At 38.9% G+C, this 13381-nt stretch overlaps 1 protein-coding gene across 1 annotated transcript in view; it reads right to left on the reverse strand.

The window, feature by feature from the left end:
* tmf1 (TATA element modulatory factor 1) overlaps positions 1-12050 on the reverse strand; it is a 38761-nt gene extending 26711 nt beyond the window's left edge. The window contains exons 1-5 of the mRNA XM_078543691.1: positions 11957-12050; positions 7387-8684; positions 6057-6160; positions 3204-3330; positions 2742-2847 (exon numbers count right to left, since the gene is read on the reverse strand). Of these exons, the coding sequence (XP_078399817.1) occupies positions 2742-2847; positions 3204-3330; positions 6057-6160; positions 7387-8684; positions 11957-12035 (1714 nt within the window). The 5' untranslated portion in view covers positions 12036-12050. The remainder of the gene's footprint in view (positions 1-2741; positions 2848-3203; positions 3331-6056; positions 6161-7386; positions 8685-11956) is intronic.
* Positions 12051-13381: the final 1331 nt, after the last annotated feature.

Consider the following 13381-nt stretch of genomic DNA (forward strand, 5'->3'; position numbering starts at 1 on the left):
ATTAAGACTCATCAAGCCGCTAAATATTTAGTTACACTGGAATGGACAAGACCTAGCATTTTCTGCCAAATTTAGTGAGTATCAGGTGTCACCTAAGGCTCAGTTGGTAGCACTCCTGCTTCTGCTCCTGCGTTCAAGTCCTTCTTCAGAATTTGAGCACAAAAAACAAGGTTGACATTCTGGTGCAGCACTAAGGGAGTGCTGCACTGTCGGAGGTGCAATTTTAGGATGACACATTAAACCAGGGCCCCGTATGCCCCTTCAGCTGAACGTAAAAGATCCCATGGCACTATTTCAAAGAATAGGGGAATTATCCTGGTGTAAAAACAGAAAAACATGAAAAACTCAGCATGTTTGGCAGCATCTGCGGAGAGAGAAACAGAGTTAATGTTTCAAGTCCATATGACTCTTCATCAGAGCTGAAGAGAGGTAGATATGTGATGGGTTTTAAACTGTTGAAGAAAGAGGGTGGAGCAGGTGGAGCAACAAAGAAGTTGAAGGATAGGTGGGAGCTCAGGAGAGATTTGACAAAGATGTCACGGACACAAGACAAAGGGAGTGGCAATGATAGTGTTAAAGACTAAGGCATGTGCTAATAGTAGCATTAAGGTCATATAGCAGAATGTGTTAACAGTGCTCCCTGAAAGCAAAATTTAATAACAAGTTACAGACTGGCCCTGTGGAGGGAGGGGGTTGGGAAAAAGATATTGAAATGGAGGACAAAGTTCATGGTCTGAAGTTGTTGAACTCAATGTTAAGTCCAAAAGGCTGTAAAGTGCCCAATCAGAAGATGAGTTGCTGTTCTTCCAGTTTGCGTTGGGCTTCACTGGAACAATGTAGCAGGCCAAGGACAGAAATGTGAGCGTGAAAACAAGATGGTGAATTGAAATGGCAAGTGACAGGAAGGTCAGGATCATGCTTGCAGACTGAGCCTGGTGTGACCTGGCCAATATTTATCTCTCAATCAACATCACAAAAACAGATTATCTGATCATTATCACCTTGCTGTTTCCTACAGTGACTGCACTTCAAAAAGTACTTAGTTTACTATAAAGCACTTTGAGACAAATGGTGGTGGATGTCTCAAATGTCTTTTTTTCTCTCGGTCATGTACAAACAGCAACTCCATGTCGTTCCGTGTATTTAAGCACAGCTTCTGGAGCATATCAAGTAAAGGACAACTTAGGCAGCAACTTCCTGATTTACGTTTTTAACTGGGCTCTGTTAATACTATGTTAATTAAGTACTTACAGCACTTATAGACAGAGACTGCTGGGACATTGGGTTAATACATAGGAAGCAGACATAGTAATGCTGCATTCTGTGAATAAATCTATTATCAAGAAAAGTATGTATAGACATACCCACAGTAAGGATACATGATAAAGTAGACAGGAGTGAGAATAAAATATCCCCACAAGATTATCAATGCATTTTAATTTTATTCCTTGTCTTAAAAGTTTTCCTATTACACTAGCAATTACATGACAGAAGTATTTCATTGGCTGTGAAGCACACTGGGACATCCTGAGGATGTGAACTGCTCTATATAAAATTGTATTTCTTTACCATACTGTTGGATAATGGATAGTGATAAGACTTCACGATGACACAGATAGGTTAGTGGAATATGGCAGATGAAATTTAATGCAGAGAACTGCGAAGTGATACACTGAGTTTTTTTTAAAAAGAGGCATTGAGTACAAAAGCAAGGAGGTTATGCCAAAGCATCATAAAGCACTGGAGCACTAGTTCAGCATCAACCAGAGTATAATGTCCAATTCTGGGCACTTAAGGGTGTGAAGGCTTTAGAGGGGGTTCTGGAAAGATTTCCAAGAATGGTTCCACACGACGGACTTCAGTCACATGAATAGATTGGAGAAGTGAGGGTTGTTCTCCTTAGAGCAGAGAAGGTTGAGAGATTTGATAGAAGTATTCAAAGGCATGGGGACTTGAAACAGAGTAGATAGAGAGAAACTGATCCCATTGGCAGATTTAAGGTGGTTGGCAAAAGAACCACAGGCAACAGGAGGACAAACTTTTTAATGTAGAGTGATTACAATCTGGAATACACTGCCTGAAAGGCTGATGGCCGAAGATTTAATCATGGTTTTCAAAAGCAAATTTGATAAGCAGCTGAAAGGGAAAAAATAATACGGGGTTATGAAGGCCAGGAGTGTCGGGCCTAAATTGCTCTTGCAGAGAGCCAGCATGTGCTTGACAGGCTGAATGGTCTCCTTTTGCGCATTAACTATTCTATGATTCCAGCCTATGATTCAATAATTAAATGCTCTTATGCAGTTTCCTGGACAACTGCAATAGAAAATCTTATTTGTTGGCTTTCAAATGTAACTTGCTTCAGAACAGTGATACACTGAATATGTACTTCAAAAAAAACTTGAGCATAAACTTTCATTATATGCTTCTTGACATAGCCAGGTTGAATGCTTTAAAACAGTTCTCAAAACAAAATTCATGGGTTTGTCGAGTACTACATCATTAGAGTATCTGAGCTAGTCAGTGAGCTATGAGAGTAAAAGTAAATCAGATACTGCTACCATACAGTATGTTTCATTAATAAAGATCTCAAAACACTGTGGGCTGGTCATTTTCTTTTTAGGTATTATCCGATCTAAGTGTGATATGTTAATGGTAGGAAATGTTAAAAACATTGAATACTGTCAAGATTTAAAATACAAAGTGATTTCAATACTTTGATACTTATATCACATTATTCCTACCTTCTTCCAGCAGTCCTCTGATCTGCTCATCTTTCTCCCGGACTAGATCTGCTGTTTCACTACAGGTAACCCTAGTGGACAGTTCTGCCTTCATAGTTTTTAATTCCTAAAAACTCACAAATGACACAGAAGAAAAATTATAATTTTAGCAAGAAGTTACATAATATATACCAATGTATAAATATTCAATTTTTTCACAACTTATTTCCATTCCGACTGTTGGTAGTCCAGCAAATTCAAGTGTCTCTTTAGTAACTTAATTAGGAATTCCCACTTAAAGCTGTACCCCCCACAACCCTGTTCCCCTAACCATGGATAAAATGCAGGAGAAGAGAAAGTTAGTAATTGTAATTTCTCAGCATTGTCCACAGTTTAATTTTTATTTTTCATACATTTCTACCGAAAAGTTGCCTTTTCAATTTGAACACAAGAAAATTCAAGAAAGTTAACAACTCTGCTTACCTTTTTAATATTATCCCTTTCCTTACAAGCAAGTTGGACTTTCTTTTCAGACTCTGCAATACGTTGAGTGAACTCATCTTTTATTGATGGAATGCTGTTGCTTTCTTCCTTCAGTCGAATCATCTCACTTCATTAACAAAAGCATTTATTTTTAAATATGAAGCTAAGACCTTGAGTTTGCAATAACCATTGATAATCATATTCAAAATTACATTCTGGAAAATAACTACCAAACAACAGGAAAACTAAATCAGTATTTTTGTGTTTAGTTATGAAATATAAACTCTGAAGATCAACAGAAACATAGAATCTAGGAGCAGGAGTAGGCCATTCGGCCCTTAGAGCCTGCTCTGCCATTCAATATGATCATGGCTGATCCTCTATCTCAACGCCATATTCCCGCTTTCTCTCCATACCCCTTGATGCCCCTAATATCCAAAAAGTTATCAATTTCTTTATTGAATATACTCAGTGATCCAGCCTCCACAGCCTTCTGTGGTAGAGAATTCTACAGGTTGACCACCCTCTGAGTGAAGAAATCGTTTCTCATCTCAGTCCTAAATGGCCCGCCCCATATCCTGAGACTGTGGCCCCTGGTTCTAGGCTCCCCTGCATCTATTCTGTCTAGCCCTGTTAGAATTTTATACCTTTCAATCAGATTCCCTCTCATTCTTCTAAACTCTAGTGAATACAGGCCCAGTCAAACCAATCTCTCCTCATATGACAGTCCTGCCATCCCCGGTATCAGCCTAGTGAATCTTCGTCGCACTCCCTCTATGGCAAGTGTATCCTTTCTTAGGTAGGGAGACCAAAACTACATGCAATACTCCAGGTGTGGTCTCACCAAGGCCTTGTATAACTGCAGTAAGACATCCCTACTTCTAAACTCAAATCCTCTTGCAATGAAGGTCAACATACCATTTGCCTTCCTAACTGCTTGCTGCACCTGCCTGTTTACTTCCATTGACTGGTGTACAAAGACACCCAGATCCCTTTGTACATCTGCATTTCCCAATATATCACTAGTTAAATAATACTCTGCCTTCTGTTTTTCACACCAAAGTGTATAACTTCACATTTATCCACATTATACTGCATCTACCATTTGTTTGCCCACACACACACTTGTCCAAATCGCCCTAAAGCCTCCTTGCATCCTCCTCACAACCCCGCCCAGTTTTGTGTCATCAGCAAACTTGGAAATATTGCATTTGGTTTCCTCATCCAAGTGATTTATATATATCGTGAACAGCTGGGGTCCAAGCACTCATCCCTGCAGTACACCATTAGTCACCGCCTGCCATCCGGAAAAAGACCCATTTATTCCCCCTCTCTGTTTTTGGTCTGTCAACCAATTCTCAATCCATGCCAGTATATTACCCCCTATCCCATGTGCTTTAATTTTGCCCACTAGTCTCTTATGTGGGACCTTATCAAAAGCGTTCTTGAAATCCAAATACACCACATCCACTGGTTCTCCCTTATCTATTCTACCAGTTACATCCTCAAAAAAATTCCAGTAGATTAGTTAAGCATGAATTCCCTTTCATAAACCCATGCTGACTTTGTCGAATCCCGTTAATGCTTTCCAAGTGTTCTGTTACCACGTCTTTTATAATAGGCTCTAGCATTTTCCCCACTACTGATGTTAGGCCAACTGGTCTGTAATTCTGTTTTTTCTCTCCCTCGTTTTTTAAATAGTGGGGTTACATTTGCCACCCTCCAATCTGTAGGAACTGCTGCAGAGTCAATAGAATTTTGGAAGATGACCACCAATGCATCCAATATTTCCAGGGCCACTTCCTTTAGTACTCTAGGATCTGGGATGTAGATTATCAGGCCCTGGGGATTTTTCAGCCTTTAACCCCATTAATTTCTTTAGTGCCATTTTTATACTAATTCTGATTTTCTTCAATTCCTCCCTCTCACTAGACCCTTGGTTCCCTAACATTTCTGAGAAATTATTTGTGTCCTCTTTTGTGAAGACTGAACCAAGATATGTGTAGAAACAAGCACAATCTTACCAGAAATGACAGTCTTACTTCCCAGATAATCCTGAAGAGCAACATGAACAGGAATGCACTGAACTTATCCAGCTACAAGTCTGTACAAGACTACAGACAACGTATATCCTCTTTAACAAGGAAATTGAACTCTGGATCACTGAATCTGATTTTTCCCCACATTTACAGGGCACTTTAAACTACCTATATATTACGCTGGACTGTATCTGGAATTATGATTCAGTACTATTAAAAAACTATGGAGGAACAGGAGCTAAAATTGGCAATGAAGCTGTACAACACAACACACTTTGCTTCCTTACTCCACCTTATTATGTCTTTCATGTAATATATAATTGAAGCTTATTTATATTATTGGACCTGTGCAATACCAGGACTTTACTGAAGAGCAATACTGGACATACATTTTTTCCATACCCCAACTACTTAAAATACAAGAAATGTCCATGATATTTAGTACAGTAATTGATACTATTTTTTGTTTAATTGATAAAAACACTATAAACACTTTAGATAGATGCTTGATAAACCAAAGGTAGTATTTAGTCATTTTAATGTGAAAAATATGCTTTGGAATTATTCTAAAACTAATATTACCATACTGAAGAGCAAATACCAACAACAAACAAAAGAAAAGGAAATGGCTTGCTATTGGCTTCTACAGAGATTTGAGAATTTTACACAAATGGGTGTGTTAAACTAATGAATTGTTATGCCACTTTTTGTACTGTCTACAGTATATGAATAGTCACTCTGTTTTTCAAAGTATTATGGTCTGAAAAAACCTTAAATTGTCTTATAAAGCTAAAATAGTTTTAGAAAAACTTACTCTTTTAGGTTATCAATTGCCTCCTCCAATGCTGCCTTATCTTTGCTAACAGACAACAACTGTGCTTCTCTCTTTTCCAACTTGTCTGTCAACTCATCAATTATCTGAAGACCATTAAAAGATAAATATGAATAATACTCAAGCTATGACATCAAATTTAACAATATAAAGCAAGGAGCAAAAGATCTGTTCAAGAAAAAATAGAAAAAATAAGCTCTACTGCCAAAAGCCAACCAGTGCAAGAAGGTTCCTGAAGCAAACACAAACACTCATGTGGAGTTAACTGATATCAGCCAGGGATATCGTGGGAACACTACAATTAATGCCTCTTGGATTGGGAGTGGAAGATAAACTAGGGTTCCTATTCCCATTTGATAACCAATGATTCCCATTGCAACTGCATTTATGTAAAAATCAGGTGAAGACAGGGTGGCTCTTGGTTGTAATAGTTCATGTGGTCAAAAACCCTGCCAACCCTCACGAATGAATAGCTATCAGGGCAAGGTGCTAGAGGGCAGTGTCTGTAGAACTGGAAAGGAGCCAACACCTTCAGGAAATGAGGAGAGCAAACTAGTAGAAAATTAAAAAATGAATGACAAGAACAAAGGAAAAAGAAAATGTTGGAAATGCGGTTATACTGTAAAATCATTCTTTACAACAGCAGTTTTAAATAGGTTTGACCCCATAACAATATGATCTGTTAGAAAAACACATTCCATGTTCTGTAACATTAGAAGATATAATTTGTTGTTTGTGTATAAAGCAGTTCACAAATCAGAGTGCACTGTTCTCTGGAATTGCTGGTCACATGGCCGTAACTATCTGCTCCAGAGCTTTTTCTGTTCTGATTTATACTGCCCAGAAGTCCTTTTAGCCTAAGTTCTACAGGGAGATGAGCTCTGATAAACATTATACCCTCTGGTATTTATTAATGAAAAAAGGACATTATTTATTCTTATGCTGACATCATCTTTTCCTTCTAGAATTTTAAAGTATAATGCAAGAAATTCTATATATATTGTAACAAATCCTATATATATTTTAAACATAAAAACTGCCAGAGGCAAACAGTTAGCACATTCATTTCAGCAATGACACAAATATTGTGTTTTTTCAAGGTTAGAGGGGAGATGACAGAGAGAGAGAAAGGCAGAGAGGAAGGAAGAGAAGCTATTTTAAGAGTATATTGGAACTTCCTTGAAAAAGAAATAGGTTGGATCCTGGGGAGATCACATTGTAATCATTATGAAGTAAATCCTGTACATAAAATCAGCCTTTTAATATCAGTGAGGACCACTACATAAATATATGGTAATGTAAACAAGTTTACCTCTTGTAATTCACTGGGTTGACATTCAACTTTAACAGTTCCTTCCGACAGTCTGTTAATTACTATACTTTCTGCATTGTGGTTCTCAATTACTGTTAGGCCAAGCACAGGCAAGACCTCAGGTTGTTCGCTATTCACTGGTGTTGCACTTCGGCCACTCTCTTCCATTTCATTTTCATCAAGTGCATTTTCTTTTTGACTGTCGTTTGTGCTCTCTTCAACATTCCTCACCAGCTGGTCAGCTGGCAAAGCATTACAGACAGACGGAGTTAGAGACATGGCTGTCACATTACATCCCCGACCTGACATTTCATCATCTGAATTAATTTCACTCACACTTTGGCTGTCTAATGACTGCACACTAAAAGTGTCAATTCTCTCAAAAGCATCCGAAGAGCCACAACTCTCTGTAAGTTTCTGGTAGTCATCCAGGCGGTGATAGTCAGTACAGGCCGATGTTGATAGCAACTGAAAGGAAGTCTGCATCATCTTTGAATCTACAGCCTCCTGTCTCGAACTAGCCGAGCTCTCACTAATGACACTCTCATGGTCCAATACCTCAATGTCACTGGTGGTTGATGTTCCTGATGAAAATGTACTAATGGGTGGAGAAGGAGTGTTGCTTTGTCTGTCCTCTGATTTTTGCTCTTTTGCCTCTAAAACCAAATCTTTCCCCAAGGGAGTGTGGGATTTTGATGGGCTGTCAGGTGGACTCACTAACTGCTCAGTTTTTACTGAATTTTTATGCACCCTTTCAGTACTAAAAGCAACCAATGTATCTGACTTTGTTACTTTAGAAGTCACAGAGACAGTCACGTTTTCTGTCCCAATTAATTTTACTTCATCATTATTCTGCAACTCATTTCCAAAAGATTCTGAATGTTCAGCTTCTGCATGTTGCAACTGGCTGTCATTAAGTTGGTCTGATGTATTAAATTCTGTGTTATCTATCTGGGGTCCCATTGTACATTTCTCTTCCGAGTTTTCCTCTTCTGGCACAATTAATTCAACAGATTCAGTAAGATGAACAGTTAATGTGTCTTCTACTTCTTTGGGCAGCTGAGATTTGGTTGGAGGTTTAGAGACAACTGGAGTTTGTTCAATAGTTTGAGTATCTGAAGAGTTCAAAAAGGCATTGAAGAAGTTCTCAGATTCATCCACCATAGTTCGTGTAACTGGTGTTGTAATAGCTGTGGGTGAAGATGTAGAATGAGACTTGAGACTGTCCTCTGAAGGCGACCCCCATTGTGTAGAAACCCATCCTTCGCTGATGGAAGAGCTTTTTCCTGACAGTGTTGCTGTAATATTTTTTAAAAGTGATACAGTGTGAAGACAATAAACATTATTCAGATTTCCATTTTATTGAACTTTAAGAGAAAATGACTTATATAGTTTCATTACAGTTTAAGGAATTATGGATTGCAGATTTAGATATCTTATTCAATGACATATTCATTCCTTCTTCAACAACATACATTTATATAGCATTCTTTACACAAAACAGTATATCAGAGCACCTCATAAGGGGAAAGATCAACATGGAAATCATGCTTGACAAATCTACTGGAATTTTTCGAGGATGTAACCAGTAGAGTTAATGAGGGGGAGCCAGTGGATGTGGTTTATTTGGAGTTTCAGAAGGCTTTCGACATAAGAGGTTAACGTGTAAAATTAAAGCGCATGGGATTGGGGGTATTGTATTGAGATGGATAGAAAACTGGTTGGCAGACAGGAAACAAAGAGTAGGAATAAATGAGTCTTTTTCCGAATGGCAGGCAGTAACTAGTGGGGTACCACAGGGATCGGTGCTGGGACCCCAGCTATTCACAATATATATTAATAATTTAGATGAGGGAACTAAATGTAATATCTGCAAATTTGCAGATGACACAAAGCTGGGTGGGAGGGTGAGCTGTGAGGGGGATGCAGAGATGCTTCAGTGTGATTTGGACAAGCTGAGTGAATGGGCAAACGCATGGCAGATGCAGTGTAATGTGGGTAAATGTGAGGTTATCCACTTTGGTAGCAAAAACAGGAAGGCAGATTATTATCTGAATGGCTATAAGTTGAGAAAGGGGAATGTGCAACGAGACCTGAGTGTCCTTGTACACCAGTCGCTGAAGGTAAGCGTGCAGATGCAGCAAGTGGTAAAGAAGGCAAATGGTATGTTGGCCTTCATAGCGAAAGGATTCGAGTTCAGGAGCAGGGATGTCTTGCTGCAATTATACAGGGCCTTGGTGAGACCACACCTGGAATATTGTGTACAGTTTTGGTCTCCTTATCTGAGGAAGGATGTTCTTGTTATAGAGAGAGTGCAGTGAAGGTTTACCAGACTGATTCCTGGGATGGCGGGACTGACATATGAGGAGAGACTGAGTCGGTTAGGATTATATTCGCTGGAGTACAGAAGAATGAGGGAGGGTGTCATAGAAACCTATGAAATTCTAACAAGACTAGACAGGGTAGATGCAGGAAGGATGTTCCCGATGGTGGGGGAGTCCAGAACCAGGGCCGCAGTCTGAGGATATGGGGTAGACCATTTAGGACTGAGATGAGGAAAAATTCCTTCACCGAGAGAGCAGTGAGCCTGTGGAATTTGCTACCGCAGAAAGTAGCTAAGGCCAAAGCATTGGATGTTTTCAAGAGGGAGTTAGATATAGCTCTTGGGGCGAAAGGGATCAAAGGATATGGGGAGAAAGCGGGAGCAGGTTATTGAGTTGGATGATCAGCCATGATCATAATGAATGGTGGAGCAGGCTCCAAGGGCTGAGTGGCCTACTCCTGCTCCTATTTTCTATGTTTCTATGACCACAAAGTGTAATGTACAAGCAAGTTATATAGAAGAGTTTTTAAGGGGGCTTTTTGAAAGCAGAGGAGTGGTAGCAAGATTAAGAGTTTATGGGAGAGAATACCAGGGACACAACATGTAAAACATTAGCAGCCAAAGTTTGTGAACAATGTTGGAAAGGACAGGATTTTCAGAAATCAATCCTCAAGGTGATGAAGGAAATTGGTTTCATTAGAGAAAAGTTTGGGGTATAGAAAGATATGGATTTGGAAGAATGCAATCTTGGAGATACTGTGGATTTGGGCATAAAACGATCAGTGAAGGCTTAAACAAAACTCAAAGGCTGCACAGCATAATTGCTCTATTAATACAACAATTTACATACTCTATACAGGTTTCTTAATTTATGGTTATTCTAAACGTAGGCTAAGTTCAATGTAGATAGAATTGTTTTTTGATCATTTTTCTTAAAGCAATGTTTGGAGATAAAGTTAAAAGAATGCTATACTATGGTTTGGGATGATTTCCACAAGACAAAATGCTATCATACTTTGTTGACATCACAAGTGTGGAAGAACATTATAAGTTGCCGAAATAATTACAGCATGATCGCTGAGGGACTTAATGCCCATCACCACCACCGCTACAAGGAGCCTTCAACAAACCCAGCATTTCAAAAACATAAACATACAAAAATTATCAATTTACCTGGAAAATGTAACAAAATGTATTTAAAATATTCTCTTCATTATGAGATCCCTGACAAACTCAAACAAACCCCTGGTTCAAACACCCAATACCTCACCTTCACATAACCCAGTTTCTATTCTTAAAACAAAAGCCCCTAGTGACTGAATCCATCACTCCAGATTTACATCATTTTAAAGACTGACCTATATTTTCACAAGAATCCTTGCTTCATGAAGAATCATATACATAAAACTTTATTTTAAAACTTTACCTATACAATGTTGCTGTTGTTTTACATTATGCCATGTTTTTGCCTTGCTCTCCTGCTGTTGATTCCATGTTGGGACAATTTCAACAGACGCCAGCCCCCTCCAGTACTTCAAAAAAAGCAACTATTACTCATATGTGAGTCGTCAAAGTGTCACTGTCAAAGTGAGGAAGTAACTTTAGCCTAACCCACCTGGCAATTCTACCGGGATAATGATCAGAAGGAACCCTAACCAATCGTCCTATCCTCTAACTAGAAATGAACCCATTGCACTGCTCTTGGATACACCATCATAACTGAGATCAGATGTCAGGAATTAACAGGTCAACGTACTTTCCTAGACTGTACAGCTCAGCCATCAACTAAATAAACATGCCGAGAAACTAGACAGGAGAACGAAGAACAGAATGCTAATAACTTTAAACAACATGTTTGATGGGAACAGAGGTAATAAACTGATTAAACTGAGGAAGCCATGAGCATAAATTACTTCTGACAGCCACTGCTAAGTTAACAGGCCTGGTTGGTGCATTATTATAAATTATCCTCTACGTGGAACAGCTTTCAGGATCATATTTAAATTTTGATTACAACTGCTATCAAGCAGAATTCAAGAAATAAAATACCAAATTGCACTTTTCCTTCAAGACTGTCTGCTTTCTAGTTTAGAAACTGTTACCTTCACTCACAATGGGGGCTATGTGGATCAGCATAAGGAGTTTACTTTCAGCATTTATAGATTTTTCTCACTGGGGACCACATATTTTGGCAGCGTGAAAATAGCAGCATTCAGCAGTTTACAGGAGTTTATCTACCGCACCTACTGGACGTCATTTGCTTCTGATGGATGATACTGGTATCTTGTTTATATTTTTCAGGATACTGGGAATAAAAAATATACATGATTTCTTAGTTTTCAACTGAGCTTGCCCTATTGTGTATTTATATTTCAATGATTGATGAATCTCTATGGCATTGGTCACTGAAAGTCAGGGCAATTAGCATTTCCTACAGTACATCAGTGCATCCAGGGTCCCATTTGTGGAAGAAGTGTATAGGTGCAGCTGTGTCTATGTCATAGAATTATGATGCCTAAATAAGGACCATATGGTATGCCCATATGGCATCCTGAGCCTTTTATCAATAGGGCAGAGAGTACAAAAGCAAGGAATTATGATAAACCTGTAAAAAAAAACACCAGTCTGGCCTCAACTGGAGTATTGCATCCAGTTCTGGACACCACACTTTAAGAAGGATGTAAAGGCATTACAGAGGGTGCAGAAAAAAATTGTGAGAATGAAGTTCCTCATTCCTGGAACCAGTTACGTTGAAAGATTGGAGAAGATGGGACTGTTTTCCTTGGAGGAGACAAAATTGAGAGGAGATTTGAGAGAAGTATTCAAAATCAAGATGGGTCTGGACAGAGTAGATAGGGAGAAACTGTTCCCATCGACAGAAGGATTGAAAGCCAGAGGACACCAATTTAAGTAATTGGCAAAATAATAAATGGTTACATGTGTGAAAAAATTTTTCACACAGCGAGTGGTTAGGATCTGTGCAAACCTGAGGGCGTGGTGGAGGCAGTCAACTGAGGCTTTCAAAAGAGAATTGGATCATTATCTGAAAGGGAAAAAAAGCTAAAGAGATATGGCATGGGAGTGGGACTAGGTTAATTGCTCCTTCAGAGGGCCAGCACAGACAAGACAGCCAAATAGCCTCCTGCTGTGATGTACCCATTCTATGATATGACATCCACAGTGAATTCAATACAATTTCAATTATTCAAAATATACAGATTGTATTTGACAAATATGGTTGTGCACCACTCAGCTCAGTTTAAATGAGCAGCTCAAGTGATGTTCAAGTGCCAAAGGTATATAAATACTGTCAACATTCAAAAGGGTGGCTTCAGCTTTGCTAATGGGGAATTGTGTAATGGAGAGGTAGAGTTGCACACCATCAGCGAACATACCAAAGCTAATAATATGCTTACAATTGAAGTCACTGAGCAGTAGCACATAGCTGAAGAATGGGAGAAGACCAAGAATAGCATCCAGGGCACATCAGAGGATTTCAAAAGTTATTTGAAATGATATAATAACTGGGTTGGAGCAGGCAGAAGTGGAATTGTAAGATCTCAATGACACAGAGGTGGATCAAGGGAAAATGCATACTCAACAGCGTTGAAGGTGGAGTGATTAAATACATTAGTGACTGATCACTACAGTGATAACATCAAAACTTCTCCT

The sequence above is a fragment of the Cetorhinus maximus genome, chromosome 6 (genome assembly GCF_964194155.1).
Source record: "Cetorhinus maximus chromosome 6, sCetMax3.hap1.1, whole genome shotgun sequence".
Taxonomy (NCBI): Eukaryota; Metazoa; Chordata; class Chondrichthyes; order Lamniformes; family Cetorhinidae; genus Cetorhinus; species Cetorhinus maximus.